This window comes from Chelonoidis abingdonii, chromosome 5, assembly GCF_003597395.2.
Source record: "Chelonoidis abingdonii isolate Lonesome George chromosome 5, CheloAbing_2.0, whole genome shotgun sequence".
NCBI classification, from domain to species: Eukaryota; Metazoa; Chordata; order Testudines; family Testudinidae; genus Chelonoidis; species Chelonoidis abingdonii.
The window spans coordinates 44,449,460-44,470,593 of NC_133773.1; the positions used below are offsets into that span (position 1 = coordinate 44,449,460).

At 38.0% G+C, this 21,134-nt stretch overlaps 1 protein-coding gene across 3 annotated transcripts in view; it reads right to left on the reverse strand.

Annotated features, from left to right (window-relative positions):
- The window catches only part of ANKRD50 (ankyrin repeat domain containing 50), a 50,648-nt gene that overhangs the window by 20,445 nt on the left and 9,069 nt on the right, over positions 1 to 21,134 (reverse strand). For all 3 annotated transcript variants that reach the window (XM_032797080.2, XM_032797081.2, XM_032797083.2), the window contains exon 3: positions 4,760 to 4,989. In XM_032797080.2, coding sequence (XP_032652971.1) covers positions 4,760 to 4,989 — 230 coding nt within the window. The remainder of the gene's footprint in view (positions 1 to 4,759; positions 4,990 to 21,134) is intronic.

Below are 21,134 nucleotides of genomic sequence, written 5' to 3' on the forward strand. Positions count from 1 at the left end.
CTATGCTATTGCATAGGTGTGGTTCATAAAGTCACACATAAAAAAAGGCCAAACATGGCTAAAACTTAAAAATTGGATGGTAACAGACCACCAATCCAAGTGATGATTGAAGCTGGTGATATTCTCAACAAAAATAAAAAAAGCTTTCCATTGCTTCTCACTGACTCAGACATTTTAGATTTCAGAGTGACATACAGTGACAGTCCTGGAATCTTATATAGATATCATGGATTAATTACTTGCCAAATGCCACGTTTAACAAAGCAGTTTATTCTTAGAAGGCCAACCACCGTATTTTTACCAGTTAGAGGATTTTTTCCTTTAAAATGACGTTAGCACTTATCAGATGAAGTGCTTTTTTTTGCTTTGGAAAGTAAACAAAAAAATATGTTTAGCCTTTCATGGTCTATGCACCGAGCACATTAGAAATACCTAAAAACATTCTACAGAATCTGTAAAGGAATGCGAAAAATTCCTAACAACCCCTAGCAAGTATAGGGAAAAGACTTCTGCCATTCACTTGCCCAGTATTTAGATATTCATACTTAAAGTACAGGGGAGGTGCACATGAGAGGTGATGAGCATTATGGGAGTGGGGAGAATGAATCGGAAAAAGCAGAATGTTGAGTATATGAGAAGGGTGAGCAGCCATATGAGAAAAGCTACTGGTGGCATGCACAAGAGAAGGAGGCAGGGGAACATTGCCTCTTCCCTAACTTTTCCAATCAGTGAACTGACATTGGCTCCCCATGGAAGGGAGTCACTGTGATGGCAGGTCAGTTATGGGGATCTGCTAATGTTCCCTCTCTTCCAAGGTCCCATCTTCTTTTTCACTTCTCAAGCCTCTACTTCAGTCCACTTTCCCTTGCCCCATATGATTCAGCATAGTTACTGCCACACCTTTATGCCTCTCAAAGTTCCACTCATGTCCAACATCTGCATCCTTATGGCCTCTTGCCCACACAGCTGCTCACTCCTCACTTCCCCAGGCCCACGATCACTTCCTGTGTCCCCAACCCAAACACATCTTCTCCAGAAATTTTTTGAACCAGAATACCCATATACCAATCTACTGCCTCTCCTTTACTCATCAGTCTTTGGTGTCCCCAACCCCCCTGGATGCACCATGTCCACTTGATGATATCCCCACCCACAACCTCCCCAGTCCATTGCCAATACCACTTAATCATCTATCACTACTCTGAGGTTGAAGATAGATAGAACCCTTTGTTCAAATTTCTAAATTCCATCAATTCTCATTGGTGCTGCTTCCTATTACTCAAGAGGGAACTGAAACCCACCACTCTAGCTTGGTAGATCTGAAGGTAGATAAAATAGCCTAAGGCCTAATTCTCCCTCACTTGGGGCTACCTCTGAGATAGAGTAGAACAGAACATGTACATGGATGGGAGAATAGTGAAACAAAATAAGAACAGAAATACTAGTAGTTGGAGACTAAGGTCAAAAACTTCAAATGTGCTTGCTCAAGAAACTATATTTCCAATTTAAACATGTAAATACTACTATGACCATGCACAAGTTGGGGTTTAAGCACTCAACCTGGACATATATTCAGAATAAGAGTGTTTGCATGCACATTTTGTGGATAGCCAATTGGGTAAAATTTTTAGTGAAGTGATGTAGGGATAAATCTAATGTACAAAATGTTGCAAAATCAAAAATGGGTTGGTTCCATTGTTTTTTATTTCACCTCTGTCTGTCCCTATATGCACAAACACACATTCACAATACACAGACCAGGTGAAAGAAAAATGTCCAAGGGAATACTCAACTTCAAAACTGTTTTTTTAATTATCTGAGTGACCTACAGGTTAACAACTTCCCCTGAATGTTGAGAAGGCTGTAAGAGACTAAAGCACACTAAGTAAGACAAACAATATCTTCTGCAAAGTTCTAAAACATCATATCATTGGGGAAGAATTAGCATTAGGTAATTGTTTATTTCAAACAACATATTAAGCTGAGCACTGAACAAATTAGCAAACAAAATTTAACAGACAAAAGACAGATAGAAGCAGGTATGGCAACCTGGTTAGGTTATTTCTTTGAGACAAAAGATAAATTCAGGCTACAAAGGTAGGCAGGGAGTTTGATCTGTGCTACAACAATTAGAAAAAACATCTCAGAAAATGTTTTCCAAGACAGAGAGCCTGTAAGAAAGTGAAAACATATCATGTGACATTTCAGTTTCCTAGATACTCAGTTAAAATATTACACGAAGTCAGAAGAATTGAATGAAATTCTGAAGAAAAGGTGAGTGAGAGTGTTTAAATAACCTATGGAGTCAGAGACACAAAATGGGCGAGGTAATATCTTTATTGGACCAACTTCAGTTAGTGAGTGAGACAAGCTTTTGAGCCACACAGAGATCTTTTTCAGATCTGGGAACAAGGTACACCCAGCTAAACAATCTTTCCAGCTGGCATTTTGTTGTGATGCTCAGAGTACTCTTCTCAACACCTGAAGAAGACCCTACTAGTAAAATATTTGTTCCCCATGTAGGTTTTTGGACTTCCTATTTATTAAGTATAAGCTGGTGGTTGTGCTGGAGAAAAAGTTTCTTGGATTGGAGAGGCAAGCAAAGATGCTACTGAGAATCAGAGAAGCTAAGGACTTCCTAAACAGCCAGGTTTGGGAAATATCAGTATACCAGGTTGAAGGAAAAAAGGAACTGGTGAAACAGAGAGGAGTCCTGGTAGTTTATAACCATCAGAGGCAAAAGATCATGGCAGCATTCTACGTGGATGGAGATGGACAAAAAAGAGCAAGCAGTGGCCACCAGAGAAAGAAGAACCAGGAGGAATGCCACACAGCTAGAAGTTTCCAATCAATAGCATGTCCTCAACATGACAACTGTGGAAGATACCTCTCAAGAGCCAGCTGGTCCAAGGGAATGGAGAGATGCACAGGACACAACTATAAATGGCAGCTTGGCTATACCTGTATGAAAATCAGGCTTGCACACAGATCTCCAACATCCACTGGTTTTGTGAAACATTGGTCCACTTTCTATGGGGAGAGGGAACTGTATAGTTTAGATGGCTTCCACCTCATTAGTAGGGGAAACATTTTCCTTGGGACCAGACTGACTAGAATAGTTAGGAAGGCATTACATGAATAACAAAAGAGGAGGGTAAAAAGATGGAAGATATAAGCATTCATTTAGCACTAAATCAAGATCCTGAAAACAAAAACCAAGGAACGAAATTCTTTAACTGCCAATAATCCAACGCTAGAGTAACAAACAAGAGGAACTAGATTAGTTCTTTATGACCCTAAATTCAACCTAGTTGGTACTATCATCCCCCTCCTGCCCACACCAGTCCCTACATGAACACTAATGCTGCAGTGAGTATAATAAATCCTCTAACTACTGACAAACTGGACAATTTACCAAAAGAGTTATAATATTCCACTCTGGTGGAGATACAACCTTCTCCAAATATATTTAAATTCATTTCAAGTGTTCAGTTATGTTGGGTTTCACTCTCTCTGGCTATATGTAATAGCCAGAGATGCCAGAGAAGAAAAGATTTTAATGGTTCACATAGAGTTGCAACATTTCAAGCTAACTTCCTTATTATGTTATTCATCAAACCACCCTTGAGGAAATGAGAAGCTAATTCATTCAAATGAAATTTATTTCAAAGCTTATACGTTAGTTCTGCTGATTCTTCTTGTCAGGAGCTCCATCTGGAAATATACTCTGAAGACAACAGAAAAGCAATTTTTCAGGACTAATCTGCAACATGATGTGATTCAAAAGAATGGAAATAAAATTGCTCTGAAGGTAGTTTTTCTCTGCTTTTTTGATAATGGCTAAATATCTAAGGAGCCATGGTTTGAAAAACTATTCCCAGGCACACACCCAAAGAAACGCTAAGAAGCCACCCAAAGCTTCTCTTAATTTTAGTTCTCATATTCTCCCAAACACCATTTTCATGTCTGCCACTGATTAGTACAGTACTTGATTTCAAAATGCAGTTATCACATTGTCCCTTGGCTACTGTGAAAACTAGTAAGGTTATCAGAGATTTGGGGCTATATTCCATAATCACATTTTCATTCTAATTGTTGCCTTAAACACACACAGGCTTTATACGCAGGCCTGGAACGCAATCTTGGTGCTTCCCTTTATTAAACTTCAAGAAACTCCCAGTAACAATAGCATTACACTGATGAAAGGGTCTTATGACACAGCAAGGACTGGATGAACAAGTTGTAGGAGATTCTTTACTGTATAACCTTTGCCAAGAAACACACTCCCAAGACTTAATTCTGCATTCAGTTAAACCCATGCACTTAGCTTGCACAGTTTAGCTCCTGCTTTCTCAAATAAGATGACATCTTGATGTTAGATGAAAAAAATCTCTGAGACTCTTGAAGTCTGTGTGTGTAGGGGAAGGTATATGAGGGGGGAACATATACTATACGTGTCACACTTGCAAAATCATGACATAGCTTTTTAAGACCAGAAAAAGAAGAAAGAAAGCTCCGTGCCAACCTTACCTGGCAGATCTAATTTACCATTTACTACATATTAACTAGTGATCAGCACTATAGAAAACCCCAAAATAGGAATATATGTTTAGGATTGTCAAGGTTTTTAACTCTTTGGCAACAAATTTAGAGCAATTAAAATGTATACTTTGCACTTTCAACGATCAGTAAGGTTCCTGTAAAATTATGTTTGTTACAGCGCATAGGTAGCTAATAATTCACAATTGCTTGTACTCACCTGTAAACATTTTTGTAACAGTTTTACTCTGCTTGCGAGCAGAGCAGAGGAGGAGCAACCATGGAGGGAAGAACTCGTAGTGATCAGCTAAAAGCTCTGCAATAGTTCCAGATATGCCTGTAGAAGTCTGTTCACCTTCTGCAACGTTACAACCCTCATCAATCGAATCTACAAGCAGAAAGAGGCTCTGCTGGGGGGGCTTCATCCCCAAAAGAGGAAGCAGAATGCACCTGTAAGAATTATTACACAAACAAACAAAAAAATCAATATTCTAAATATATTGGGCAACACACCAGTTACTATAATAGTCATTCATGTCGAAGTGACAACCTTTTAAAAGTACACTACCATTTTTGAAACTATCTGAGGAAAGCATTTTAGATGGTCACTTTTAATAGAGAATATGCTGAGGTACACTAAGGTTTTTATTAAATAAAAGCAATCTGATCAATTAGTGATGTTCATCTTGATTAAGCCGCTCTAGTTTTCTGGCAACATCAGTAAATTACAATTTTATGAAAAGCATATATAAGATCTAAGAACCCTTAGAAGAATTTTAGCTTACAAACTAGAAGGTGTTTTCTGTTCAAAGTTTATAAAGTTCACTAACATTGTGTATCAACTAACATTAAGTACTATTTATCACAAACTACTAGTTGGTGATGATGGTGAAAAGTCTCAAATAAGAAAAAAAAGCATACTTAAATCTTCAAAGTTGTCAGTGTTATATACTTAACAAAAAATTTAGTTTTATAAAGAACCCTGATTCTATATTTGTATTTCATGCTGTCAAGGCTGAAAATAATTTAACCCAGGGGTGCTATAGTCATTTTGGTGGTGCAATTCCTTGGAATAATGAAACTATAGTTTTTTCATTCCTACTCAAGTGGCAAAGATCCCAAGGTTGTGCAACTGAATTCACAACTATGATCCTTGAGTGTGCAAGGGTCCACATTAGTGGATCCAACTGTAGCATTCAAGCCTAAACATACTGTAAATAATAAATACTCTAAAAACATCTACGGCAACCTGATTTAAATGTATTTAACATTGTTCTCATACTGAGTAGCATTATTAAAAAAAAGTATACTTCACTTTAAAATACAGTCTAACTTTGCATTTATGTGTATTTGTTTATAGTCAATAGTACATAAACTATACTTCACAATTGCTAGAATGTAACTATTTATTCAGCACTTCCATTCTACATCAGAAAAAACATAGGGTAAAAATTTCCAAAGCACCTGAATGATGTAGGAGCTTCAGATCCATTGATTATCAACAGAACTTAAGCACTGAAGTGCCTAAACTGCTTTTGAAAATTTTACCGAGAAGTCTTTTAACAATTCAGTTTTACAGTGAAAAAAATCTGAATAGGATGCTGAGATATCACTGTGATGGGATAGGATCATGCAAGTACCAAGATCAATTAGATGTTTACATATTTTTGTAGGTTAGCTCTTTTGGTACATCCCCAAGGTAAATAAGTCATTACTATTATAAGTCCAGTTTTAAAAAGGCAGACCTTTTAATTTGTTTTACTAAATGAATTTAACTTTTAAACATTTTAACTAAAATTTTATGATTAGTTGCCATGTGGTCAAATTAAAGTATAGCAAACCCCTGCCTACTAATGGGGAAATACTGCCCTCTTTTCAGATGTGAAGGTTCTCCCATGGCAGTACTGAAGTGGTCTTCCTCTTGGTAAGGTATGGCTGGGGGAAGAGAGGGATGAGAAAAAGAGTAAAAAGAGAGGCTGTGAAAGAAGCATCAGTTCCTGCACAGTGTGGTAGCACATTCCTCCAGATTTCAATGTGTGATAGTGCATTGCACTACCAAAAACACTCCTAAGGAAAAGCAAGAAGTACAAGATTATACAGTACACACCTTTTTCTCTCATACTTTCAGTGCATTTAACATTAAATTAACTTTTAATTCTCCCCTACCTTTTTTCAGATTCCCAGCAACTAGGTGGAACAATTTATTTAACCCTTCCTATCCTCCAAAGACTCAGCTGCCCTTTCAGAAGCATTTAGTTGCCCAAATGTTACTTCCAAATAAATAACTTTTGAATATGTTGGAAGCATTAAACAGCCACCAATTTACAAAAAAGAAAATGAAAGTAGCCAGAATATGAAAATTATTGCTTTAAGGGATGCCACGCCCCCGGAGAAAGAAGACAGCTACACATATTGTACTGCCTGTGTCCCAGAATATTGCCTCTCCCCTGTCAGTTATTTATGTATGTTTTATTGATGGATGAATCAATCACTGGATCTTTTTCTATCAAAACAAATTTTCTTTTCATGTAGTTCTCTGTGTGAAGTTAGTTTTACATTTCAAGGTAATGTGCCATATTTAAAATTAATTGATAGTGATAGCTCCAATTTTTAAGTGATAAAAAACCCCATTCTAATGCCAAGCTACATTAAAAAAAAAAATGCAAGTGATCTTTTCAAGACACAGTATGAAGTGTATCTGGGTTTACTGTGGTTTCCATTTTAATACTCATTTATTGTGAACACAACTAAATAGAATTATCAAGTTTCATGTTTGGGGGGAAGTCTTCACTTATTTTGTTTGATAAACATTATTTTATTTCTGAATCTTAACCTAATATAAATTTCACCAGAAAAAAAAGTGATGCATTACAGTATGAGATGCAACCAGTTCTCCAAGGTTAAAGGAGCACAGCAGGAGAAGAGTAAGTAGTAAAGGAACCATTTATTACCCTCTCTTTTCAAATGAGTTTACAAACCACTTGCTAACCTCTTGTTCTAGCAGTTTGATGACCTCAGGCCTATGCAACAGATTCTTCAATCAGACAGCTATTCACAGTGAAAAAATGCCTGAAAAACAGGCTTTAACAATTTATTCTGTTTTTCGAGAGGAATGAATTGTGATTCTTCATCCCTTCTTGTTTCAGGTCAATGCAGACACAGTAATATGTCTGGAAGAAAGAAAATGTATAATTGTACAGAAGCGACCTAAGCAGAGTTTTGGCAGTGGAAAAACATGATCCCTAGACATTTCACTCATATGCACACACTTACAACACAGAGGTGCTGTAAGATGGTGGCTGAATTTTCAGAGAACGAACGTTCTCTGAATGCAATATTCAGATTTCAGAAACTATTCATTTTCACTTCTCTATAACTTACACGTTTGAAAAAAATTAAGTGCATATTGAAAATTCATTAATTTAATGCAGAATTAATACAACTTCTCAAAATCTAGTGTGCAAATATATACAATTATTAGGGCTGTTGATTAATCGCAGTTCACGTACGTGATTAACTCAAAAAAATTAATCAGTTTTAATCGCACTGTTAAACAATAGAATACAATTGAAATTTATTACATATTCTGGATGTTTTTCTACATTTTAATATAGATGGATTTCAGTTACAACACAGAATACAAAGTGTATATTATTTTTATTACAAATATTTTCATTGTAAAAATGATAACAGTATTTTTCAATTCACCTCATACAAGTACTGTAATGTAATCTCTATTGTGAAAGTGCAATTTATAAATGTAGATTTTTTTTGTTACATAACTGCACTCAAAACCAAAACAATGGAAAAGTTCAAAGCCTACAAGTCCACTCAGTTCTACTTCTTGTTCAGACAATTGCTAAGACAAACAAGTTTGCTTACATTTACAGGAGATAATGCTGCCCTTTTCTTATTTACAATGTCACCTGAAAACGAGAACAGGCATTTGCATGGCACTTTTGTAGCTGGCACTGCAAGGTATTTACGTGCTAAATATGCTAAACACTCATATGCTCCTTCATGCTTTGGCCACCGTTCCAGAGGGCATACTTCCATGACGATGATGCCGATTAAAAAAAAATTGTAATTAAACTGGTGACTGAACTCCTTGGGGGAGAATTGTATGTCCCCTGCTCTTTTTTACCCACATTCTGCCATATATTTCATGTTATAGTGATCTCGGATGATGACCCAGCACGTGTTGTTTATTTTAAGAGCATTTCACTGCAGATTTGACAATACACAAAGAAGGTACCAATGTGAGATTTCTAAAGATAGCTAATAGCACTCAACCCAAGGTTTAAGAATTTGAAGTGCCTTCCAAAATCTGAGAGGGATGAGGTGTGGAGCATGCTTTCAGAATTTTTAAAAAAGCAACACTCTGATGGGGAAACTACAGAACCCGAACCACCAAAAAACTTTAATCCCAGTGGTTAAAAACCTCACCGAGGACGTAGGGTTCAAATCCATTTGTGTCTGTCTTCTACCTCTCAAGAAAGTGTCTAAATAACTGGGTTATAGGTAAGCGTGGTGTTGTCAGTAGCTACTGGTGTGGTGCTCTGCTCTTGTTCGATGACGATAACAGTCGGCTGCATGCGTGTTCCCTCTATGTGCTGCTCTGACTCTGCGCAGGTAGCTGACACAGCAAACCCCGAGAGAACCCCCAAAGACCACAGACTCTAGTAAGGTATGAAGGAACCCAAGCCAGGTTTATCGTCAAACGAAGCACAGTAATAGTTTCCTATAGACTCTACAGGACATGCTATGAACATGTGCCCCCGGCAATGGACACAGCTCAGTCAGTGGCAGGACACTCCACTGCCCCTTAGGCTGGACAAAGATGTGCACTCCAGGACGTACTTTTATAGTTAGAGGACAGATTACTCATCCCTACTGAGGTACAGCACCTTGGCTCACTAGGGTGCTGTCTCCCCTTTGATCATGTTGTTCCAGACAAACAGATTTATTCACCATGCTGTCCTGTCTTTAAGATGCACCTGCCTGTTTCTTGTTATGTCTATGGAGTGTCCTTGTAACGGGCTGTCCAGGTGCCATCTTGGCACAAGTTCCTCTTGTTAGCACTTATATGTGTGAATGCACCTTCTTCTAACAACCCTCTTCTCGCCAACTTCTGTGAGTGAGGCCTGCCTCTGGCTCACAGCCCAGCTTTTGCTTAACAATGCCTGGAAGTACTTTGGTTCAGGCTTCAGGCCTCAGACTAGGCCTCTGACACAAGAGTTTATATTTCAGGGCCTCATCTCACTACACCTGGCAGAGTTTCATTTTTTAATTTTTAAAATAATGTCATATCTGCTTTTAATCCCGTCCCCCTCTGTTTTTATATATATATTAAAATTTTCTTAGTTGCACAGAATTATGGAAGATCAGACAACATTATTTAACGACAGCAGATGTTGAGATTCAATGATTACAAAGTTTTTAACTTTTTGAAACACATTTTCAACATCACAGGTCAAAATATACAAAATAAGTATCCTTAATTCAAACTTTAAGTTCTCAAGAGCATTTTTCTTTCTTTGCTATTTGTAAATTTTGATCATCATCTATGGAAAGATTTTTCGATCAGTTTGTATGTGTGCAATGGTATCAACATTTAGATAAAAATCTAATCCCACCAAACCTAGTTATAGGGTATTCTGTGGTGGGTCTTTCTCAATCTGTCCTGTTGCACTTTGTACAAATAATTAATATTCATCGGAACAGGGACTTGAATTTGGATCTCCCACATTCTAGGTGAATGATTCTATAGCCAGTAGTTAGGGTAGTCTCACTTTCCCTAGCCCAATGCGTATTTAATTACTTATACAACGTGGAACAGTGGATTTGGGTTAGTGCCTAAACACAGGGGAGGGTTCACAGCTGGGAATCTTGTGCAGAGTTAGGCACTCAGCAACTTTTGACTCTCCTCATCATTTCCTACTGGCTCACTTAGAATCTCCTCTGCTCAGCTTGCTGGCTTTTGTGAATCCCACCCTTAGGTGTCGAACACTTTTCATATCTGAGGAAGCTAATTTAGGACTAAGGATTCCACCAGGCAGCAAGGTGCCTAAACTTGGCTATTGTAATGCTAAGCTTAAATTCCCTTAGTGGATCTAGCCCCCAAAATCACTAAGCACATACCAGCTAAAGTTACAAAGCAAAACTTTGTGTTTGGCTGCTGGTATACAACTCCCTCAACATACATGCAATATAGCTATAAAACAAAGCAAGGTTTGTAATGTCTTGTGGACTGTAGGCCACTGGGGGGAAAATCTCTCCATATGCATTTATTTTAGCTATGGTTATAATTGTGGTTTTGAGGTTTCTCTCAGCAATTATTTTGTTTTTGCACTGGTAAAATCCCACTGCTACATCTGTTGTAGGCAAAAACTACAAATAAGTTAAATGACAATATTTAACTTATTCAGAGATATGCCAAATTTCCAGTTAGCCTGAAGGAAAGCACAATACATAAGAACACAGGAATAGTCATACCGGGTCAAATCGATGGGTCACCTAGTCAAGTATCCTGTCTTCCAACAGTGGCCAGTGGCAGATGCTTCAGAGAATATGAACAGAACAGGGCAATTATTAAGAGATCCATCCCCTGTCATCCAATCTCTGCTTCTGGTAGTCAGAGGTTTAGGGACACTCAAAGCATGAGGTTGCATCCCTGACCATCTTGGCTAATAGCCCCTGATGGACCTGTATTCCAAGAATTTATCTAATTCTTTTTTGAACCCAGTTATACTTTTGGACTTCACAATATCCCCTGGAAACAAGGTCCACAGTTTCACTGTGTGTTTGAAGAAGTACATTCCTCATGTTGTTTTAAACTGCTGCCTATTGCACTGGGTGACCCCTTCCTTGTTCCTGAGTTATGTGAAGGGATAAACAACACTTCCTAGTTCACTTTTTCCACACCCTTCATGATTTTATAGACCTCAGTTTTTATCTCCCCTTTACTCATCTCTTTTTTTCTAAGATGAAGTGGCCCAGGCCTTTTAATCTCTCTTCATAGGGACGCTGTTCCATACCCCTAATCAATTTTGTTATCCTTTTCTGTACTTTTCCCCCATATATTACTTTTTCCCCATACACCTTTTTGAGATTGGGCAACCAGTACTGCACAGTCTTCAAGGTATGGGCATGCCATGGATTCATATAGCAGCATTATGATATTTTTGGTCTTATCTATCCCTTTCCTAATGGTTCATAACATTTTATTAGCTTTTTGACTGATGCTTTATATTGAACAGATGTTTTCAGAAAACTATCCATGACAACTCCAAGATCTCTTTCTTGAGAGGTAACAGCTAATCTAGAATCCATCATTTTGCATATAGAGTTGGCATGTTTTGCAATATGCATTACTTTGCACTTAACACTGAATTTTATCTGACATTTTCTTGCCCAGACACCCAGTTTTGTGAGATCCCCCTGCAGCTTTTCCCAGTCATCTTTGGGCTTATCTTGAATAATTTTGTATCATCTGCAAATTTTGCCACCTCACTGTTTACCCGCTTTTCCAGATCATTTATGAATATGTTGAAGAGCACTGGTCCCAGTACAGATCCTTGTGAAACCCCACTGTTTACCTCTCTCCACTGACCACTTATTCCTAACATCTTTTAACTAGTTACTGATCCATGAGAGGACCTTCCCTCTTAGCTTGACTGCTTACTTTGCTTTCAAGCCTTTGGTGTCAGACACTCTGAAAGGTTTTCTGAAAATCCAGGTACACTATTTCCATTGGATTACCTTTCCCATGTACTTGTTGACCCTGTCAAAAGAATTCTAATAGATTGGTGAAGCATGATTTCCTTTTTTAAAAGCTGTGTTGACTCTTCCCCAAACACGTTGTGTTCATCTATGTGTCTGATCATTCTCTTCTTCACTATGGTTTCACCTAATTTGCCTGATGTTGAAGTTAGATTTACTGTGCCTTTTAAAAAAAATTGGCATTAAATTAGTATGCTCCACTCATCTAGTACAGAGGCTGATTCACAAATCAGAGTTTGTAGTTCTGCAACATCGTATCTGACTTACTTCAGAACACTTGGTTGAATATCATTTTGTCCTGATGACTTATTACTGTTTGATTTATCAATTTGTTTCAAATCCTCCTCTATTGACACCTCAATCTGGGACAGTTCCTCAGATGTGCCACTTAAAAGGATGGCTCAGGTGTGGATACCTCCCCCACATCCTCTGCAGTGAAGACTGATGCAAAGAATTCATTTAGCTTCTCTGCAAACGCCTTGCCTGCCTGGAGTGCTCTTCTGTAGAGTGCCTCACAAAATGAGGCCCCATTCTCACTTTTCCTGTAGGCCATAACAAAAACACCATTAATGATTGAGAACTTCGAGTGATGATTTCTAGAAGCACAGAATAAATTTTAGGGGAATATATGCTTTCTTGTAGTGGTAAGGCCATAGGGAGTATTTTGCAAGTGACCAGATTACATTTACAAAAGTAGGAAAAGACGACAACTATAGTAACCAAACTGTAGCTGAAAATTCTTTCCTCATGCCAATTAGAGGACTGGAGTAGGTTGCTTATTTCTTACATTTACAAGCAGGACATGTTTGCTTTATGTTGGATGTGTAATATGATCTCTTTATGTAACCTGTCACTTTGATTTCCAGCCCCTCCTTTTTCCTAAATATTCTAGAGACACTGATTTTGTGGCACAAATTAAGATCTATACATCAGATGACTAAAACAATTTACACTAAATGATCATTACCTTTTCTTTCCTGGTTGTTTTTAACTAGCTTCTAAATATCCCCTTGAATCTCTCATGCTGGCTCAGGGTAATTAGGATTAACTAGATTTTTGAAAAACTTCACAGTTAAAAAGAATGTTTTAATGTTTATTAGAAAGCAATCAAGTAAACAGGAATAATAGGGCATTTTTGTTCCATGGACTTAATCAGTTATTTTTAAAGGATCATATGATTGGCAACCAACCCACAAACTAGTTACAGTCACTGTGCTCTGTGTTCCCCCCAGTTTCCAAATCTGGGAAACTGGAACAACAATAACCTCCCTTTGGAAAACACTGAAATTATTGATAAAAGGCACTATAAAAAGAATGAGGTATTATTAAAAAGAAGTTGACCAATCAGTGCACTCATTTTGATGTACAACAGAATGTATAAAACTGCAGAGTTAGTTTTATACCAATTTGGTAACAAAATAATTAAATAATAAAAGGATCTCTCCATTAATTTATATCTCCTAGAACTGGAAGGGACTGTGAAAGGTCACTGAGTCCAGCCCCCTGCCTTCACTAACAAGACCAAGTACTGATTTTGGCCCCAGATCCCTTGGTGGCCCCCTCAAGGACTGAATTCACAACCCTAAGTTTAGCAGGCCAATGCTCAAACCACTGAGCTATCCCTCCCCCCAATGCATTGCAAAATTAAACAGCTTGGTCTTTTTATTCACCTCCAGTAATTAGCCAGCTCCCTTAGCCATACAGAATCAATCTTCATTCACAGTTAATAGAGTGGCTTCAATGACCAATGTTAGTTGAACATATTAACATTAAACTGAACCCAAGTTCCCACAACTGTATGCATTCTAGATTGGTCACTTTACCAAAGTGTGGAACATAACAAACAAATGACAAATCTGACTAGACTGAATTTATATACTGCCCAGACAATCAGCAGAGACTGACATAGATGATCATAAATATTGACTTTCAAAGCAAATATTAACCACAGAAAAGGCAGGGAGAGGGGAGGTTGAGGAGCTGGGGCACTGAACTATTAGAGAAGAATATACTCGACAATGTGACTCGACAGATGTATTCCGAGTTTATATTCTAGGTAATTACACTTCTGATTGTTCTGTAATCATGTAATAAAAGGCACTACACCTTTACCTCAATATAACGCTACCCGATACAACATGAATTTGGATATAATGTGGTAAAGCAGCACTCCGGGGTGGGGGTGGGGGGGCACGGTTGCGCACTCTGGTGGATTAAAGCAAGTTTGATATAACGCAGTTTCACCTATAATGCAGTAAGATTTTTTGGCTCCTGAGGACAGCATTATATCGAGGTAGAGGCGTATATCACACTGCATATGCACAAAGTGACTCAGTAATGGTACAGCAGATTAACAATCTTGATTTAATGTTAGATTAGTCTCTTCAATATATTTGATCTCAGGAGAAAAAAATACAATAGGGAGCTATGGAGACTATTTCTATGTGACATGAGATTCTTGAACTATCTTAGTACAGCAGCCTAGGTGCACGCCACCATATGTCTAATTACATATCTTCCAGGATTTTCAGTGTACATGCTGGACAATAAAATGAAGCTTTTGAGAAGTCCAGTTCCACAAATACTAGGTTAACATGAAAGAGTTCTGCTGGAATTCATCTTGTAACTGGCTGTATACTTGGGGTAGGATATTCCCTCTTTTGTTGCGTTACCTTGTGTCTTTTTCTCCTCATTTACTGAGTAAAAACGATAGCTTTAAATCAGGGGTCAGTAACCTCTTGCACGCGGCTCGCCAGGGTAAGCACTCTGGCAGGCCGGACCAGTTTGTTTACCTACCACATCAGCAGGTTCGGCCGATCGCAGCTCCCACTGGCCAATGGGGGCAGTGGCAAGTGGCCCAAGAGAAGGATGTGCTGGCCGTGCCTTCCCACCACCTCCATTGGGGCGAAACACAGCCAATGGGAGCCGCGATCGGCCGAACCTGTCAACACAGCAGGTAAACAAAACTGTCCTGGCTCGCCAGGGTAAGCTGCGTGCCAGATGTTGCCGACCTCTGATTTAAATCTTTAATTTCAGTAGCCCGTAGCTGCTGGGAAGTATATTCCATTCCTTCTTTGCTCTAATACAGTCTATGTGGTTATTTTGTTTATCTTTATCTCCCTTCTATTTCTAGGGGATATAGTTCCTCATATGAAGGTTTTATTGATTTCCCATATATCCTTGTATAGTATCTCTATGGTCCACTCATTTATTTTAAAAACATTTTGTAAGACCATCACCATATATGTCTGATACTATCTCGCCGCACACTTAATTTTGGTATTTATTCTATAGTTTATTTGGTAAGATCCATTTTTAGCATTATCTATAATAGAATAGGGCAACTGATAGCTGTTATATTGTACTACACTTGATTTTTTTAAACCTGGTATCATATAAAGGAAGAAATGAGTTATAAATGAGGTATCTTCTGGCACCAAAGACATAGATGGTTTTTTTATTTAAGAAAAAAAGTAAATAAATCAGGAAAAGTGTCAGCATAAAATATATTTGGGATTAGTCAATCGAATTAATGCAGATATTACAGAATTTTCTGTAGTTCATGATTTCCGGAAAAATCACAGTTCCATTTTTGTGGGGTGAGGGGTGGAAGAGAAGGCTCAAACAGGAAGTAGCAGCATAGTAAGATACTGTTACTAATGGAGTTGATTTTAAAATTGCTGCATAGTTAGGTATGCAATAGGTTAATGAAATGGTTTGAACAGTTTACCTGATACTGACTAGACCAAGGACAAAGCTAGTATGAAATATACCTGTACCACCATTGCCACTCCTCATGCCCAAGATAATGTCCCCTGCAATTTTAAGGCAATTCACTGGGGGCACGGGGGAAGTTTCTTGCTTCCCCAGGGTTTAAAATGCCAGTCATTTTAAGTTTCTTATGATTAAAAATTATATAGCAGTGGAGGTGAAAGCTAGTATCTTTTTGAGTTTGGTGAGAATACAAACTTTCACCAGCTGCACACGACATCTGATTTACCCATGAGTAGACCCTCTCCTGCTGTCTCCTGGGACACTTTGTGAAGCTACACAGGAGAAGGATGTGGTTTCTAGGATTTATATCATGCGCATCACCAATTATAAAATATCAAAAATATAAAACGAGGAAAGGATGTACAAGGAACACATCAACAGAACAATCTTTGGACTGCAACTCTTCTTATGTGGCCCCACTATTTCCTCTCTTGCTCTCCCTCTAGTACATCCACAATGCAACTGCCAAAATCTTCTTGCTTGACCCATACATAGGACACAGTTAACCTCCCCCTTTCTGACAATACCTAGTGGCCTCATTGGGCCCATCAAATCACGTATTAAAGTAAACAGATTCCCGTCCTTGCCTTCAAGGTGTGGCACATCTACATGCCAACAGCTCTTCCTAGTCATTTGATCACATCCTGCCTGCTCCACCTTGAAAGCAAAGGATAGCATCCTAAGGCCTTCTTCCATTCCACCTATACCATGAATTATCTTAGTGTAGTGTGACAGGATCCCACCCTCTTTAAAACTCACTTTTTATACCACCTTCAAAGGCCACCTCCCATGCAAACATCCCCATCACCATCCCAACTTTTTATTTAAAAAGATATGTAAAATTATTACCATCCTCTAGGCCTCTTAATCTAAAAGACAAATGGAAAAGAATAAATTCTTCAAGCAGGAAATATATCTTTGTGGATGTTACATAGCATCATTAATTTAAAGTGAATTAATAGCTACTACTACCTCACAGGACATGGCAGATTTATCAGTCTTCTTGATACATGGCCATTCCATGGATTAACATCTATTCCAGGATAAGACCTAGGTCCTCTTCAGAATATTGCTCCACTTCTGCTTTCCGCAATAAATCAGTGGTTCTAAAACTTTTGTACTGGTGACCCCTTTTACGCAGCAAGTCTCCGAGTGTGATCCCTCCTTATAAATTAAACTTATTTATATTTAACACTAATATAAATGCTAGAGGTGAAATGGGGTTGGAGGGGAAGAGGCTGACAGCTTGTGACCCCTCACATAACCTCAAGACCCCCTGAGGGATCACAACCCCCAGTTTGAGAACCCCTGTTCTCAATGCTAGTTTCTCTCAGAGTTCTAGGAGTTTGTGTTGACATACTCAGTTTCTGCTAGTTCACAGAGGCTTGTTCCAAATCTTTTGCGTGGTTTAAAAAAAAAAAAAAAAAAAAAGAATTTGAACACTGAGTCACCTATGGGACAACTAATTAAAAAAGTAACTCAAACACTGCCACAAATCCTGGCTGTGGGGAAAAAAAAAAAATAAACCCGGACAACTAGTTAAGTAGGGCCATCTTAAAGTGAGTAGACAGAAATTCATTATAAGAATACTAGGCTTGTTTTTTGTGTTTCCAGTTAAGCGTGAAAAAATTGATTACATGAAAGAGGTTTCAAAACACTAAAATATATACTAGTCTGTTCTAGTCTAGTCTGCAGGAGCTGTTAGGCTTGTGAAATACTTCACAGGAAAAGCTGGAAGAATTAAGATTGCACTAACTGGATGAAAGACGAAACATTAGTGTCTATTAAAATATAAGATGAGAAAGGTCCATAATTTGTCATAATTAAAATTCCCTAAGGGAACTATCTTAGAACAATTCAAACTGAATAGGTTAAAATCTTAAATGGTATTACGTTCCATGTGTTCACAATGATGCCATACATATTAAAGAGACAAATTTCACTTACCCTTATAACACTATTATTACATGACCCACCTGTTACAGAGGTTCCATAACAGAAAAGCTTCTAGAGAAATGTCACCAAGTATTTAAACTTAATACTTAACTTTCTAATATTCTAGAGCATCAAGCTGGAGAGGGAGAACATGGAAGTACAGTATTCTTTACACAAGACACTGTTTTATTAATTGTGATAAGTAAAAACTTAATAGGCAGCCCAGAATAGTCATATTTTGGTTTATATCATTTCAAAATGGAGTATGATACCTATCACAAAGTAGCCAGGGGTTTCATTACAGTTAAAAGGGGAAATGATGCATAGTAAAAAAAAAAATAAGAATTTTCCCTATGAAATGTACAATTTTACAACAGAAAGTTAAAAAAGGTTCAGTTAGAACTACCATTTGAGTAGTCAATTTCCCTTTAATCTTATGTGCTGGTTCCTTGCAGTGAAAGAATTATTTCTTCACCTCTGTGTTGGAGCTATCTTCAGTCTGTGTCTTGACCCTTGCATTATTTTCAATAACATCTACTTTAGAATAACGTACTGCATAATTAAAGCTAGGGGTCAAATGCTACATTCTTTAGTGCAAAACCCAGGAAGTGAGTTACTAGATCATATAACTACATATTAATTTCTAATTTAGTCCAGTTAGGTAAGCACAGAGAAGAATGGTATTCATGACAGTCTACTTTAAACTGTTGCAGACAGTAATAAGTTAACAAAAACTTAAGACAGCTCGTGATTTATAACAATGTTTAGCATTTATATACTGTAGCCTTCAAAGTATAATAACCCACAGAGGATACAGTTACAGTTTAGTTTTATGGGCTTATTTTATTTTGCTTTGTTCCTTACTTCTCTCACTGAGGCTCCTGGTCAGTTTTGGGGTTTTAGCTAGATCTCAAAAGATCTTTTGATCTTGTAGGCAATAGCACAGTCTACTCTAAACAGAGAAGGTGGTCCTATGTTTTAATAGCATACAGAGCCTTCAAAAACTATTAATGCCTAGGAAGAGATTAAATACTTGCTACGTTTAAGCTTCGTCAGTCAAAGAAAATCTGCACTGTTTCCAAAATCTTGTTGTAGATAAACTTGAACTTTTAAAATAAGTTATCATATCCACTTGATGCTTAAGGTGGATGTTCTTGGCATAGCATTTCATAGCCAGGAATCAAGAGTTCAAAGCAAAATATTTTTTTTTTTTGTTTGTGTTGTGTGTGGTTTATAAAAAACAAAAAAAAAAATTTTTTTTTAAAAATATTTTTTTTTTTTGTATGGCTGACTCTTTGGTACTGGAGTTAGAGAGAAGAGAATATCAGTTTTAAGTATTGTTACACGAAAATTAGGCAGATAGATTAAAGGACTTGAATGTTTACATACAAAACATGTATGCACATGTGGATTTTTATACCTTCTTTTTAAAAAGTGGCCTTTTATATTTGCCTATTATGTGTTCAGAGCTCTCCTAAACAGCAGCAGAATGAAATCAGTCAGGTCCAGTTTCATTGCTGCTATTTAGAACCCAAGGACTCAGCAAGGCTGACAAGAACCATGACCATCTCACTCTGCTGCTGCTTGGGAAGCTAGGATCTCAGCAGACACTGCCTAGAGCTATTCACAGGGAAAGAGGATCCAAAACAAACAGAAGCCAAGGGATGATTGTGGTAGTGTCTTCCAGCAGCCAGGAACTGGGGGGAGGGCGAAGGATGTAGTAGACTCTCACTGCAACAGCCAGGGGACTCAAGTAAGAGAAGACAGGGTATGATGAGTCAGGTTATCTGACTTTTGCAGAGGAAAATACAAAAGATGACTGAGCAAACTGCAGACAGCACACTGATAGAAAAATCAACACCCTCCTACTTCACAGCAGCCTAGCTTTAGGCTACTGCAGGGGTTCTTAAACTGGAGGTCACAAGCTGTCACCCTCCAACCCAAACCCACTTTCCCTCCAGCATTTCTAATGGTGTTAAATATGAATTAAAAACACTTTATATAAGACGGGTCACACTCAGAGGCTCACTATGTGAAAGGGGTCATCAGTAGAAAAATTTGAGATCCACTGGGCTACTGCAACTATCCAGAGACTAGATCTAGCTTGTTACCACAGTCAGTCTCTCTTATCAGCCTCTGGCTAATACACACTGGTAATTTTTTCCAGCCTTGATGGCTGTATGGTCTTTCACTAAACTTAGCTCTATGAAAAGGGAAAAGCTTGAACATCCATGTGCCATGCCCACACTTTTTACTCTCAAAGTAAGACCTTTCTCACAGCTATCATTCTGAACTTATGGGCATCAGTGAAACTGTCAAAGATAGTGTCCACTTCACACTGCTGCCAGCTGCAAATAGAGCAGGTAAACAGCATGAAGTGGACAGCACTGTAGTTATGCATTAGGGAGGTGGGGAGGGGTAAAATAGCAAAGGCCCATTCTACTCCCCTTTAAAGCAGCCAGGATCATCTGTAGACAAAACTCTTGCCTCAGCAGCTAGTGATGTAGAGCTTCATAGTTTCAGATACCCACTGGTCAGAGTTCAAGCAGCAAGAACCACATATGGCAGCAGTCATTCAAAAGGGAACTGACTGTTGCCTCCATGGTGAAGATCTACCACAATCAGTATTTTAGAAATTGAACAGTAAGCACCATCAATATATTTCCACCATGCTAGCAAGGTGCCTCAAATAAATAAAATTTAAGAAAATATAGTCCAAACAATGAAACATACTAATTAACTACTCGATAAAGCCTGTGTAATTCCTGAACATTCAAATTACTATTACAAAAAGAACAGCTTCTTCATAGTTCTCATTTGACTAGTCATATTAAAATATTAACACACTTAAGCCAAAAAAACCCACAAAAATAAAAGCAAAGCCTTTTCCTCTTAAATGTGACTATGCTCAGACAATGAACAGTAAAAAAAATAGGATTATGGTGATGTGGTGTATATTTATGGTCTCTCAGAAGACTTCCATACCACTTTTGCTCACTAAATAAGTAGATATTTTTTCTACCTGCAAGACCCGTAAAACTCAATGTGAAAGCAAAGCGTGTTCTCAACACTTAAAGGGAGTAAAGGCCATCCTGAAATTAGAA